Source organism: Pleurodeles waltl, chromosome 7 (assembly GCF_031143425.1).
Source record: "Pleurodeles waltl isolate 20211129_DDA chromosome 7, aPleWal1.hap1.20221129, whole genome shotgun sequence".
In the NCBI taxonomy this organism is placed as follows: Eukaryota; Metazoa; Chordata; class Amphibia; order Caudata; family Salamandridae; genus Pleurodeles; species Pleurodeles waltl.
In genome coordinates, this window is record NC_090446.1 from 916,344,000 (window position 1) to 916,360,134 (window position 16,135).

General features: G+C 43.0%; 1 protein-coding gene across 2 annotated transcripts in view; it reads right to left on the minus strand.

Moving 5' to 3' along the window:
- Positions 1–16,135, minus strand: part of ATOX1 (antioxidant 1 copper chaperone) — a 99,002-nt gene that overhangs the window by 61,190 nt on the left and 21,677 nt on the right. For both annotated transcript variants that reach the window (XR_011194161.1, XM_069199591.1), the window contains exon 2: positions 8,914–8,989. Coding sequence is in view for 1 of the 2 variants with exons in the window: in XM_069199591.1 (XP_069055692.1) it covers positions 8,914–8,989 (76 nt within the window). In the remaining variant the exon portion in view is untranslated. The remainder of the gene's footprint in view (positions 1–8,913; positions 8,990–16,135) is intronic.

Consider the following 16,135-nt stretch of genomic DNA (forward strand, 5'->3'; position numbering starts at 1 on the left):
TGTGGAGAACCTTCTCAAATTGAGTGGGCTGCACAGCGAGGGTGGCTTCCAGATGGTGCAGTGTAACCATGACCTGGTCTGTGGAGACAGAAGGTAGCGGAGGGTGGTTAGAACCAGAGGTTAAGTTCCTGGCAGATCTGGATTTCCCCCATCATGTTAGCACAGGGCAGAGGGTTGACAGCTAGTCCACGTGGAGAATGTGCAAGTCTTCGGTTCCACTATCCTTCTAATGCCACTCCGGTGATCGATATGATCAGAACACCGAGTGCCACTGCTGAAGCTCTTCTGCAGAGTGACAGAGAAGTGAGAGAGTGCCCGTCAGCTATTCATCCACAGTCAAATGTGCAGCCGGGTCACTGCCGCAGTCTCTTTGGTCAATGCGTCCTGCCTCACTTTGGCTCAGCGACCTCCGAACAGTGATTGAGGGGGAAGGAGAGGGGCCCACCAAGGATCGACCCCCTTTGTCCGAGAGGTCGCCCCACTCTATAGGTGCACAGCACAAGTGTTGCTGGGGGCCTCTCCAGGTCATCTCCCGGTCAATAGTGTCACCTTAGCAGTGAGGGCTCTACCGGTTAGGTTCCGCTGATGCATGGTAGGAGTATGGCCCAGGAAAGCTCTGCTTTGGAGTCCTAGTGCATGTACCGCCGGAAGGGGCCTCATCCTTGCAAATACCAGGGCTGACTGGTGCTCGCAAATGCTACAGTCCTTGATGCACTCACAAGCTTAGGAGTGAGCAGCAGGGATTTGCCTCGGGCAGGAGACAGCCAACCCTGTACCCCCCAGTCCCCTTCTGCCTCGGTGCCCAGCACTGCAAGACTCAAGGTGTCAGAACTCCAGGAAACACCAGCACCTCCCTGTGATCTTCAGGGCCTCGCTCAAACGCATGATCACCTTCAACGTATGCCTTCCTGCAAGTGTGGGACCTGCCTGGGTCAGGGTACATCCATCGCCACTCATGTAAAAGAAAGGCTTTGCAAATTCCCACGACCGCTTCAGGCACTCTCCAATTTGACTGCACTCCGCTAGTCATCCTACCCTGCAAATGTAAAGTCCACCTTGAGACCACTAAAATAAAAATCCATCATCAACCTCTGCCGGCCCGGATGCCCCTCCCCTTTGACAAGGGCAAATGCAGTGCAATGTTCTCTCAATGCTAGGAAAGAAGCCGAAACGGAGAGAGGGAGAGCTTGTACAGATATGATTAAAAGAACGGCTTGCCAGCCGTGGTGACTAAGAAAGACAGCGACCAACAAACAATGTTAAAAAGAAACAGAACAAAAGAATGCTTTTGCACAATGGTACTGTTCTGCTGCCTCGATTTCAAGATCGGCTATTGCGCCACTGGTTTGTGTTCAAGAGCAATCAAGTAGAAGAAGAGACTCTGTATACAGGTCACCACAGGGAATAAATGACTCGGAGTAAAAATAAAAAATAAATAAAAAACTTTAACCATACCTCTTTTCCTGTGGAGTGGTGCTCATTAAAATACACTTCTGTATTAACATTCTGAACCATTTTTTCACTGTAAGTAGTAGGGTCAGGAAGCACATCCCATGTCTATTCAGCAGCAAGGTCTACACTTCAGCACTGTCACTATTAAGCCAGCCATAATGCATCAGATGCAATCTCAAGACCAATCCTCATCCAGAAAGCCAGGACAGGTAAACTTGATATGGCCGAGACTGAACAGGGCTTGAATGATAGATGCAGTGTATTAATATGACTCTTCTACACTGACATATTGGCTGTCTAGATACACATACATTTTGCAAGGCAAGAACTCTACGGAGTGTTTTTTTTAAACGAAGGTTTCTTGTACAAAACTACTTACTGAAATGAAGGAAATTAGAAAACATAAAATGTAAGTGTATGATCTACAGGATATGAGTGATGGATGGATACTGGTGCAGGATCACAGGGTTTTGGGGTGACTATTATAAAATAAGGTACAGTTGTGGGGTTTACTGTTCCGGTTTATGTAGCGACCTACCAGTTAGGTAGTGATGTAGGGAACAGATGGTTGCCAGTCAGACTTGTATGGCTAACAGGTGGTGAATCTATTAAGGCAGCAGTGTTGGGTGTACATATTTGGGATATTGAAGAGAAGGAAGCAATATGTGGTGGGGTGGACAGTAACAAAGCACTGCTGTATGCTCTTGAAGCAAAACAGTTTCAATGGTGTAGTGCAGAGAAGGCGCTGAAGAAACATTCGTTGATAGCGGTGTAAGTTGCAGGTGTCTTTTGAAATAAGGGGAGTAAATAGTGCTGTAGAGTTTTATAGTCTGGCTTGAGAGCACAGCTGTCACCAGAAAATGATGTGAGATCACTAGGAGAGGGATTTTGGTTCCACCTACATTTTGATAGCCAGGAGTAAATGTTTGGATTGGGCAGAAGTTATATGCTTCCACCAAAAAGTGCTTGCTCCCCACACAGCTTTGATCATGTTATTTATTTATCCAGATGCCAGAGGTTGAACTTTCAAGGACACACATGCTATTAAATTGTCTTGGGTAGCTAGATAATTTATAGTGTTTACTCTGGCAGCAGCACAGATGGGGAGATAGGGCTGTCATTATCCTACATGGATTTTTAGGACTGACTTGGCAATGCAACTGTCACCTGACCTTTTAAACTGCAACAGTATTCTTTAGTTTCCTTGCTTCTACACATATATAAATATATATATACACAAATAAATATATATATATATATATACACACACACACACACACATATGTATGTATGTGTGTGTATATATATATATATATATATATATATATATATATATATATATATATATATATATACACATACATCTATGTGTGTGTGTAATATGTTTAAAGCCAGACCTATTGGCATTGGCACTGCTTATTTTGGTGACGGTAACACACAAGTGAAAAGTGGTACTATGAAAGAAATGTGGTTGTATATATGTGGTATAAATTCAGTCCACTAAGCATTGCCCTAGATTTCAACCAATCATGCAAATTGAAACTCAATGTATTTTACAAAGAGAGATTAATTTTTTTGGTCGATAAACTTGATAAAAACACCGAAGAACCGAAAGTTATGATTAGTTTTAATTACAAATTACCATTTTTTACTTTAGACACTCACTGGCCAGAGTAAAAGTCAGACACTAAACTCTTGCCCAACTACAAAATGAACCATCCACGTAGTTGATGTGAAAGGATCCTCAATGGATAGGGCAGGGCTGGCAATTAGATGCAACTGTGACAAGTGATCCATAAATGAATGTGTGCAGATCAGAGCCCCAGCATGCCATTCTATGCAACTCATCAGCGAAAGGCAATGTATCCATATTCGTCCTTGTAGGAAGAAGCGAGAAGGTCAGTGGTTGGGCAGATGACACACATTCGGGAAATATATTTAAGTAATGTATGGAACAAAGCCAAATTCCAATACATCTTTCCGTTCCTGCCACAACATGAACACTTTGATGCCTGTGTACCCTCGTGCCACTAAAGATGTAGGTCTGAGCAGTCTCCTTCACTCCAAACAGGGAAACCTTCCCACAGCACCAGTACTGGATGAGTGTAGGAGTAAGTGTGGCAGATATCAAGGTACACAAGCTGTCTAAGTTACAGAGGAATATCAATCTTCAATGAAGGCTGAAGGGGCTCTACTAGTCGCAGATCTTGTTTTGGGAAGAGTGGGGCATCTTGAGATAGTGATTCAATAAGGAGGCTAAGCTGGTGGCAGAGGATGGGTGCAATTAGAGACACAGACAGTGGCATTTCCAGACACATGCATTGAACTGTGGAGTTATTTAAAGCATCTCTTGCGTTGGGTGTTTGCTGCTGAATAGACAGAGATTTGTGGCTTCTAAGTAGCTCTCACGTTGATATGAATTAGATAACCCCCCCTTTCCCCCCGGCATTTCCCTTAAATCCCACAGAGTGCACTCAAATTTTCTTTCTGAGCAGCAAGTGTGACCATGACACTGATCAAACAATTATGGCTGCAGAGTTCACACTTTAAAGAATGCAGTGCCAGGCTTGCGCAAGGACATGTTGAAAGGCAATTATAAAACCATGCAAAACAGCCGATAGACTGAGGAAAGTAACACCGTGGCAGGGTATGAATGTCAAGAAAAGGCTGACTTTAAGTACAAAATGGTGTACTGCCATCGAAGGATAGCAGTTGAAATGAAGAGGTACTGGTCAGTGGCATTGCCAGCTTAGACAGCATGAACAGGAAGAGGCATGGCATAAGGACACTTCATCAAATTAGGAGTAACATGGTTTAATTAGAGGCTTAGTGTTAGTACTGTACCAGCTACACTAATGTGGTTAAGTACTAGTTAGTTATTTTAGGTCTGGTCTAGTGACCAGAGCCAGTCTCATGTTTTCCAAAATATTCAAAACAAAAATAAATACATATAGACAGGGTCTTTCGGTCAACTCTCTTCATTTATTGAGTCATTTACAGTTTGCTTCCATCCACCACAGCATACATAATGGGACCATGGGTCAGCTCACCTAATCGATTGGTTGTCTTGCACTGTGAGTGACAGCATTTTTCCCGATGACATGTGTACAGCTGCCTGAAAAACAATGCGTTGTAACGCCAGGACTGGTGGACGTGACCAGCTGAGACACCTTTTAGGCTGAACATAGCAGTGCTCAGGCACCGCTCTTCTCGACATTTTGTAATCTATTCTGTGAGCTTTAACCACTCCCATCACTTTCATTTGTTCTTGGGCCTGCCTTTCAAAAATCCCTTGATGTAGTTGCTAAATGCTTTGTGTTTGTCCCAACTTGATTCTGGTTTGTTACCGCCTTGGAGACCGACCCTGTTACCTGGATTATTGCACGATCGGCTATGTAACTTAAGGCCAGATGTATAAAAGGTTTCTACCCATCCTGTGTCTATGGGAAAATATGTTTGTACATATGGGCGTTAGTGTGGTGCACTATTTTTCTCTTTTGCCTCGCCACTCGTGCTGCATGGCTGTTTGTTGTTTCTTTCTTGTTTTCGGGCATCTTGCTGTTTCTTTGCAGTGTCTGTGAGGTCTTTTTTGTTGTTTTGTTTGCAGTTTTGTGTAGCACGAACTTGACACGAAGATATTGGAGCTTTTTTTTTTTTTGTTTTAAGTAGCATGAACTCAACACAAAGGTATTGGAGCGCTTTATTTATTTATTTATTTTGCAGTTTATATAGCACAAACTATATACAAAGGTATTTCAACGCATTACATGAGTACCGGTTACATTACACAAGAACACATTCAATTTTGGGTGCAAGGGCTTTTAAGTGAGTTGCCCAGAATCACAGGATGTTGAGCCGGCACCTAGACTCGAACCGTGTTCCCCAACTCCAAAGCCAGCAGCTATGGCCCTTACACCACATCCTCTTGCCCAGGGCTCTTTGTCTGGTGCGTGTTGGGCAGTATGTGAATAACTCATTCTTCTTTTTTTTTTTTATATATATATATATATATATATATATATATAGCTTTTGGTAATACAGGTTCTGCCATTTCAAAGTGCTGCAAAGTTGCTTTAATTAATTTGCATCGGCCTTGCAGAGATAAAGAGGTGAAACAGCTATGTCAGGATTGTCATTTATGACATTTTTGTTCAGCTTAACATTAGGCTATAGTGCGTGCTCTTGATAACCTTTTGGGGGGGGGGGTGGGGGGGGTCACCAACCAAGCATATAGGTTAGTTCTAGGCAAGGAGATGGTGAAAGGTATTGTCTCTAAAATGGTGGAAAAGCAGTCCTGACTCCAGGACCAAGCACTTCACGGCCTCAAGCTTGATAGCAGAATAACAACTAACCTTTGGATGTAATTACACAAGTGGGGAGGTGCAGACATAATACAAAATGAGATCATAGTGAACATTAAAAGCATACACATCCTGCATAGCTGACAAGGAGAGAGTCTCTTGTAGCTATGGCTCAGAGAGTCTTTCCATTGAAAAGGATTTGTGATTTGTCTATAACTTTTTACCACATTGGCAGATCTGCACGAAACTTGGCAATCAACTTACTAAGTCAGCTAAGTTTCTGCTTGCCAAAGTTCAAGAATATGTGTTGACAGGAAAACAATTAAGATATTAACAAGTGATTTCCAATTTCAGCTTCCATAGGAAATTTAGCTCACATCTACATCTCGAACTGCTGAACAGACTAACACCAAACTTGGCATGAAAGTAGAACTTTACTCAAAAGGCGATTTCTTTTTAATGTAGTTTAAATCTGATCAATAGTTTTTTTTAGATATAAGGACTTCATTTTTTGAGATATAACCACTTAAAGCATGATGAGTTACTTTTTTACAGTGTTAATATTTTTGACATCTCTGCATTTCAATATGCAAGTCATGTCTCACCCCAGATGCGTGAAAACAAAAAAACTCCAAAGGGAAAAAGTGGCTTAAACAGTGGACGATTCAAGTCAAAGCTGGCTTGCGTGTTCACCAGTGGCCATTTTAGATTGTAGATTAGACCAACATTTTGTGGCTGATACACAGATTGCTTTTCACTTGCAAGTTTCAAACAGAGTAAAAAAAGTATACATAAAAAACAAAACTGAGCAAAGCCAAATCAATGTAGTGCTTGGCTTCAAGAGCAAGGGGAAAGCTGTGTAGTCACCTTGGCCCAACCTCAGTTGTGCAAAACCATACATGGGAGTGTGGGGGTTAGGGCGAACACCTCAAACCAACAGTGAAGCGACTAGGGATTGAAAATTAAGTACATCATTACAAAAACAAAATTCGCTGGAAAAAGTTAATACTGAGTTCTGGGTATGAACGGACACAATAAATGTTATAACTCACTTTGTCCACCATGAACAAAACATATTTTTGCCAATAGCACACATATGCAAAAACATTTAACAGGAAAACAACATGGCGAATGCAGTGAGTTATAGTGTGTTATGTGTACTCATAATCAGAACTCGCAAATTTAAGACGTTTTACATGTTTAAACCATATCCATAATTCAGTTTTTAACTGTATTTTTCAGTAAACAAAAATACATATACTAGTCACTTAAAAAAACAAAGATTACAGGGACATTACAGTTAGGCTTACAATTCACACGTACAAAACCATAGAAATTCACCTGTTATAGTTAGAGTTATTTCAAGTAACTATAATTTGTGCCCTAAGGTAACTATAACTTGCGCCCCCACCATGCAGTTATCTGATCAATAATTTTACTGCACATGTTCCAGTGACATTATCAATGATGTTATCAAAGATATCATGAGTGCTGTAAATTGTGGGGTAATTAGCAGCACATGGTGATGGCACAAGTTATAGTTCCCTAAGGGCTCAAGATATTACTTGAAATAACTATCACAACTGTAAAATGTGAGCCTAACTATAATATCCCTGTAACCATTGTTTTTTTAAGTGAATTTCTATGTTTTTTTTTTTAATTCTATTTCTTAACTATAATCTTCCTGTAACCTTTGTTTTTTTCAGTGAATTTCTACTGTTTTTTTAACGTAAAGTAATTTTCATTACTATAAGCTAATCCAACCACCACCATGCACAGCCTTTGGCCACGCGAGGCAGAGGGGGCCACGTGGCCCTAAAAACACCCAAACCAACTCCACAAGGTCATCAGTCATGCATAGTAGGTGGGGTGGGGTGGGGTGGGGGGGGGGGGGGGGGGGGGGGGTGGGGGGGGGGTGGTAGGGGGTGGGGAGGTGGCGGGGGGTGGTGGTGGTAGGGGGTGGTGGTGGTAGGGGGTGGGGAGGTGGCGGGGGCATAGCGGCAACCCCCTCCTTGCAGGCATCCAAACCCAAGCTGCGTACCGCCTTCAGCAGTGTGCAGCATGAGCGTAAATGCAGTAGGTAGATTTTTTTTCTGGATCCGTGGATCCACCTGTGGATTTGCAGATCTGTGGATCCACAGATCCAGCCGTGGATCGGGCATAAAATAATAATAATAATAATAGTAATAATAATAATAGGGCAATTTTTTGCCACGAGGATGGGACCCCTCTGTGTGTCCTATGGGGTCAGGATACCTGTATCCTGAACCCCTATGTGTTTTTTCACGATAAATTTCCCACCCTGAGCCGATGCGAATCCGAATATGCGGCCCTGGATAGGCATATTTTTTAAACTCTAATAGCTCAGAAACTACTGAACAAATTTACACCAAACCACAAAAAGCGCGCTTTCAGGTCCAAGATCTATAATTCCATTCAACGGTTCGGTCTGTAGTCGTGTTCAAAATTTTGAAAAATCCCATTGGCATAGAATGCAGATAAAGTGTTTTGGGACTCCCCCTTTTTTCGGCCCCTGCTTTACAGATCACCCAAATCTTTCTAGAAAGCAACTGAACTGACCAAAGTATACTTTTGAAAATTTCATGAAGAGGTGGCAATGTTATTGGCAAAACAATAAACGCTCTATCTACGGTGAACCTCAACTGGCACTAGGTTCTGTTTGGTGTTATATATATATATATATATATATATATCCCACAATGCTGGGGTACACAAAGCAAACAGTAACAAAAGCAAAGTTCTCTATAATCACTGGAAAATATTGAAAGAGACTGACTAGAATTCATAACAAATATGGCACGATGCACAGCAGTGGAGTAACTCTGCAGAGGAAAAATACAATAAGCAAATAGACACCTTGCCTTGCGTTCTCCTTAGTAGTACATTAGTGCCAATAGGCCTCAACTAGAAAGAAGCTATTACCAAGCGAGCATACCTGTGCCTTCACAATAACACAACTTGTGGACTGTAAGGGTAATCTGTGTTAACGTTTATTTTCCATCAGTAAACTTCCCCAATGAACCTACTGATTTAAAATTGTTTCACCACAGCTTTTCAAGACTGTGCAAAACTGTTTTTTCTCTCCTGCCTCACACAAATCATAGGTTAGGACCATCACTCTGTTTGAGTGAATACTTACCATCAAGCTTGTTCAGGACCCGAGTGACTGCACTTGAACAGCCTCCGCATGTCATGTTCACAAAAAACTCCTGCTTCTGCAATACAGAAAATGCAGAGTTAGAGAAAGTCAGAGGGCCGTTATACTACCAGTCACTGCAGAAGGATGTGTAATCATATATACCTAGAGGGACAATCATCACTGTCAAATGGGAGAGATGTGGCAAGTACATCTCCAGGGATCAGGCTTGGTTTGGTAGCAGATATCATGTAATTGTAATTGTAATCGTATTTATATAGCGCTTACTACCCCTGACGAGGCGTCGAAGCGCTTTTCGATGAGTAGCACACTACTCTGGTACCCAACAAGAATTAGTGATGGATTAGTATAATTTAATAAGGAGTACAGTTTTAGTATTATTATGAGTTAATTTGAGTTGCGGATATGAGAGTTTGTTAGTTAGATTGACTGGAGTAATGGAGGGGTGGAGGAGGAAAGAAATCCAGAAGTGTTAATTGGGAGTTTATCCTTCATTTACTCAATCCAAAGGCTTGAGATGAATAAAAGGGGAGCGGAGGGGAAAGAGGATGTGGAAGGGTTAGGGAGAGCACAGTAGCAGGGTGAGATGAATGCAGGAAAATTTAGTAGGGTTGTGTCGGAGGTCACAGCGGTAGAGTGAGGTTTGGTGAGTTAGATGTGGAGGTGGAGGGAAGAGCTTAGGCAGAGATATTTAGGAGATGAAAGTGGTCGAAGGGATTTGGGATGAGTCCGAGTGAGAATGGAGGATAGTTTGATAGAGACATGACATAAGAGTGATGAGTAGATAAGTGTGATAAAAAGAGAGCAGAAATTCATAGATATCTAGTATAACAACCCAAAAAAAACAGGAACCATGCAATGATCCACAAACATGCCAGGCACAGAAACAACATATACACATACATACACATATATGTATATATATTTATACACACACACACATGAATACACACACATATGCACATACAATACATAATTAGAATCATGGGTAAAAAATACTTAGTCAGACAGGTTTAAAAGAGTGTGTGTGTATTTTATTGTTATTGGTTTAGTTTCTGTAAAATGAGCATCGTGGCCTACCCAACCGGAGTATTTTCTACGAGTATGTCAGTAAGCGTAACCTAGCATGTTTTATACGCCCCGTTTATATTGTACACTAAGGGTACGTGATGGGCCACGGGGTAAAAACGTCTCCAGCAACCTTGTGTGCCTTTGGCAATGTGATTGTTACTAGTGCGTCTTTGTGGAGATGTCCTCGTGCTTCTGCGCATCAACAACGCACCACCTGAATCGCGGTAAACGCAGTGGGGTCGTTTTGGAAAGATGTCCATCATCGTGGTAAAAGGCAGGAATTCCTTTACCTACTTCGAGGGTGGACGGGGCGTGGCTCAGCGGGCGGAGCTTACAGGTGCTTTATAAAGGGAGAACCTTCTACTCTGTGTCTCCAGCAGAGGAAGATAGAACCCGCGCGTCACAGTCAGATACAGATTACGCTCCAGTACATCATCAGTTCACCTCCAGGATGGATTCTAGATATTTTTCTGCTATGGGATCTCTGAGCGCACAGCCTTGCTTTATCTTTGCCAAGCCCAAGAGTTAGGGTGGCTTGTCCTTTCCAGAAGCTGAGCTTCAACTGCGGCACCTGCTACGATTATATTTGTAAGTGCTTCCTTTGAGGTTTAGTTTCTGTAAAATGAGCATCGTGGCCTACCCAACCGGAGTATTTTCTACGAGTATGTCAGTAAGCGTAACCTAGCATGTTTTATACGCCCCGTTTATATTGTACACTAAGGGTACGTGATGGGCCACGGGGTAAACGTCTCCAGCAACCTTGTGTTCCTTTGGCAATATGATTGTTACTAGTGCGTCTTTGTGGAGATGTCCTCGTGCTTCTGAGCATCAACAACGCACCACCGGAAATCGTCGGTAAACGCATTGGGGTCGTTTTGGAAAGCTGTCCATCATCCTGGTAAAAGGCGGGAATTCCTTTACCTACTTCGAGGGTGGACGGGGCGTGGCTCAGCAGGCGGAGCTTACAGGGGCTTTATAAAGGGAGAACCTTCTACTCTGTGTCTCCAGCAGAGGAAGATAGAACCCGAGCGTCACAGTCAGATACAGATTACGATCCAGTACATCATCAGTTCACCTCCAGGAAGGATTCTAGATCTTTTTCTGCTATGGGATCTCTGAGCGCACAGCCTTGCTTTATCTTTGCCAAGCCCAAGAGTTAGGGTGGCTTGTCCTTTCCAGAAGCTGAGCTTCAACTGCAGCACCTGCTACGTTTATATTTCTAAGTGCTTTCTGTTGAGGTTTAGTTTCTGTAAAATGAGCATCGTGGTCTACCCAACCGGAGTATTTTCTACGAGTATGTCAGTAAGCGTTACCTATCATGTTTTATACGCCCTGTTTATATTGTACACTAGGGGTACGTGATGGGCCACGGGGTAAACGTCTCCAGCAACCTTGTGTGCCTTTGGCAATGTTATTGTTACTAGTGCGTCTTTGTGGAGATGTCCTCGTGCTTCTGCGCATCAACAACGCACCACCTGAATCGGCGGTAAACGCAGTGGGGTCATTTTGGAAAGCTGTCCATCATCCTGGTAAGAGGCGGGAATTCCTTTACCTACTTCGAGGGTGGACGGGGCGTGGCTCAGCGGGCGGAGCTTACAGGTGCTTTATGAAGGGAGAACCTTCTACTCTGTGTCTCCAGGAGAGGAAGATAGAACCCGCGCGTCACAGTCAGATACAGATTACGCTCCAGTACATCATCAGTTCACCTCCAGGAAGGATTCTAGATCTTTTTCTGCTATGGGATCTCTGAGCGCACAGCCTTGCTTTATCTTTGCCAAGCCCAAGAGTTAGGGTGGCTTGTCCTTTCCAGAAGCTGAGCTTCAACTGCAGCACCTGCTACGTTTATATTTCTAAGTGCTTTCTGTTGAGGTTTAGTTTCTGTAAAATGAGCATCGTGGTCTACCCAACCGGAGTATTTTCTACGAGTATGTCAGTAAGCGTTACCTATCATGTTTTATACGCCCTGTTTATATTGTACACTAGGGGTACGTGATGGGCCACGGGGTAAACGTCTCCAGCAACCTTGTGTGCCTTTGGCAATGTTATTGTTACTAGTGCGTCTTTGTGGAGATGTCCTCGTGCTTCTGCGCATCAACAACGCACCACCTGAATCGGCGGTAAACGCAGTGGGGTCATTTTGGAAAGCTGTCCATCATCCTGGTAAGAGGCGGGAATTCCTTTACCTACTTCGAGGGTGGACGGGGCGTGGCTCAGCGGGCGGAGCTTACAGGTGCTTTATGAAGGGAGAACCTTCTACTCTGTGTCTCCAGGAGAGGAAGATAGAACCCGCGCGTCACAGTCAGATACAGATTACGCTCCAGTACATCATCAGTTCACCTCCAGGAAGGATTCTAGATCTTTTCTGATATGGGATCTCTGAGCGCACAGCCGTGCTTTATCTTTGCCAAGCCCAAGAGTTAGGGTGGCTTGTCCTTTCCAGAAGCTGGGCTTTAACTGCGGCACCTGCTACGTTTATATTGTACACTAGGGGTACGTGATGGGCCACGGGGTAAACGTCTCCAGCAACCTTGTGTGCCTTTGGCAATGTTATTGTTACTAGTGCGTCTTTGTGGAGATGTCCTCGTGCTTCTGCGCATCAACAACGCACCACGTGAATCGGCGGTAAACGCAGTGGGGTCGTTTTGGAAAGCTGGCCATCATCCTGGTAAAAGGCGGGAATTCCTTTACCTACTTCGAGGGTGGACGGGGCGTGGCTCAGCGGGCGGAGCTCACAGGTGCTTTATTTGTGTATATTTTATGCACAATGAGTGGACCAGACTCACTTTCTGTTGCATTAGAGCGCTGAAGAAGAGAAACACAAATACTATGGTCAGTGTTAAAGACTGGCACAACTGCATATTAGATCTTATAGGGCTTTTGAAAGAAATACTATAAGGTAGCAGGCTAGGCATGATATTCGGTGGTTTATGACACAAAATAGCAAAATTCCAAACATTACATGTAATGTTTAGTAAGCAGTGTATACAGCACAGGCTGCTGCAGCAGTGCAAACATGCAACAAACATTCATGCAAAGACACAACAAGCATTGGCAAAGCCAATCGGTCTCACCTATGCAAAAGCTACTGGCTTTGCCAATTATTTTTTAGCCATGTTGTGCACTTGCGTGGCTGTTGTTCAGCATGGCTAAATCTAAGGGGCGTAGAGGACAGTAGTGTGAAGTGCCGTAGAGTGGAACGGTGAAGAGTGGAAAAGAATGCTGCAGCATGGAGTACCAGAGTGTGTTGGAGTGGCAGTGTGGAGTCGCATACAGCAGCATATATTGGAGTGGCATAGAGTAGAATTGACTGGTGTAGAGTGCATTGGCGCAGAGTGTTGCAGAGTATAGTAGTGTAGAGTACAGTGGCATTGAGTGCAATAGCATTGAATTCAGCTGCGTACAATGCAACGTCCTAGAATGCAGTGAAGCAGATTAGAGTGGTGCAACATAGAGTGGCATGGCGCAGAGTAGAGTAGCATAGAGCAGAAGCATACAGGGTAGAGTAGAGAGGCCCAGCATGAAGTGGCATAAAGTGCAGTGGCGCAGAGTGGAGTGCAGAGGTGTGAAGTTGCCATAGTAGATTGGAGTGGCATACAGTGTAGTATTCATGATGTGGAAGCACACTGCCATTACACACAATACATTTTCAACCGAAATGACCATTACATTTGCACAGACAAACACTTTTACTAATACATCTATGCAATGCACAGGTGAAAATGTGTTGAAATTGCATGACCTAGAGTAATGATTTGTTTTGATCATATTAAACTTATTATTTCCAACCATGAGATTCACTGTTCATTTAAATGTTGTTATGTGCCAGAAAAAAAACTCTTTCCTGCCCCCAATATCCAGCAAGATTGTCACATAAAAACTCTCACTTTGAAGTAAGAGAAAGAAAAGTAAAAAAGAGTCCTTGGATGACAGCACCTGATATTTTCCCCTGGAAGTCAGCGCCTGACATTCGACCTCGATCTTTGAATGCACAGCAAAAGTGAAGAGATAACAACAAGATTTCCAGGCCTGTTTACAGAAAGTGCGCAGTCCAAAGGATACTATAAATTAGGTTTCGGCAGGGGAAGGACCGAACTCAAGTTGGACAGCCCAAAACAAATAAAGCAAGCAAATTGAAAGCATGAAAATGTGAGTTACAAACCACAAAGCCAATGGCAAGCTATTGGGCAGAATACATTCCTAGGTCAACTTTCTGAATGCCCCTAAAATATCTTTAGCTAACCAGACAGCTGTGCTGTCGCATAGGCTGTGACCTAATAAATGACTGTAATATTTAGTTGCTTTCACAATGTTATACAGTCAATCATCCGAGGAGGAATCCTACCCTTAAGATTATTCCTGGCAAGAATACGGGCTATATGGTCGCGGGCCAAGCAAACATCCTCTCACTCCTAGTTAAAGGTATTTACTGATGGAGCAAAAAATACCTGAAGGAAGGACCCTTGAGACCTAAGAAATGTTATCACTGTCATAAGTAGAGTTCAAAAACTATAAGCCACTACCAACATCAAATGAAAATAAAAAAATAAAATAAATCTGCTAATCTAGGTCTGAAATCCATATCATTCTCCACTCTGCCAACTCTCGTGGTTCCACCATGTGTCACACAATATAACTTTTCATGTGATCTCCCAGCAAACAGACAATATCACTTTGAGAGCACAGGGTGAGCTGACAACCCCTTACAGAAAAGGTGTCCATATCGTGTTGAGGTTCTGCAGCCTTGTAGTCCAAAAAGGAGTTTGTAGCCTCCCCTGGACACAGGGGGTGGGTTCAAAAGACTTTTCTGTCATTGGTAAAAAAGGAAGGAGAAACCTTTAAGGTCATAATGTGCTCCAAATCATACCCTCTATCCATAAGCCTGACCTCTATTGCAGTTAGGCAGTAACACACTGAAAGCCTTGGACCCCACCAAATCACCGCTCAATGCACAGTAACTTCACACGTTCTCTCATTTCAAATGAATTAACCTAATAGCTCAACCTTTTTACTTTTATGGAACCCATCACACAAAGAAACCAACTCATAAATGTGCTAGAAACGCTGGATTAAAATGCTATGAAAAAATGAACTGGTTACCATTTTTACCTCAGTGATTTTACCACCAGTGAAAGCAAAATCTGGAGTATACGAAACCCCAGCATTAAAGATGCTTGTACCATTATAAGTTTACTCTGGTTTCGCTAATTGAGCATCAAAGAGGAGAGGGGGCAGGTAAGAAAGAGGGTATTATTTTTGGCTTTTGACAAACAAGGGGCATTCAGTCACTGTTGGCTTGCACAAGTCTGAGGATGAAAGGTACCAGCTAAACATGGTGTACCTTGAATAGATATGCCAGTCATCAATGGAGAAGGCAGCTTTTATGCCCTGGGTCAGGAGACATCCCGCTTAAATTCGGTACCTCCTGTGGATTGCCTGACTTTGCCAGACTACACCAGAGCTAACCACAGCTAGGGCATCCTAGGTGTGTGAAGCAGTGGGCAATCCACGAACAGTAGCATGCTTTCAGTTTGCACCTTTCCTTCTACCCTCAAGGATATAGTGACATCATCAAATTCTAAAGGTGCAGTAAAGATTTCCAAGTTAAAGAAAAGTAAAAATAAAAGGCCTGAAGGAAGGTCTGCCTGAAAGGCTTGCAGGCAACTGCCACCATGTTGTCAAGTGGGTAGAACAGGCTTCATCAACAAGTAGATCGTGAGCTACTGGTAGCTCTCCAGCTCCCTGTAAGTAGCTCTCCTGTGTGCAGCCCAGCTTTCTGAATAAGGCATTTATTGCTGTGTGTGTATTATCAGAACCCATAAGTTAATGCTTGTCGAAAAACGGCTGAACTTTCAAAATATATAAATATAGTTATTGCTTATATGAGGGATAAATCGTGCAGTACAGGAAAGACATATTACCAATATTATCTTGGTTGCAGCAACATTGCAGCTACAGTCTTTATGCAATATCCATGTACAGGCATTCCAAATTGATTAAGCACTTTTAACGTTTCTGCTGGCAGCCCTGCAAGACGTACTTGGGTTATCACTGTTGGTAATCTAGCATAGGATGGCCATTAACGTAATCTGTCTGATGTGGTCACAATTACAACACTAATAATAGTAGCCCTGGA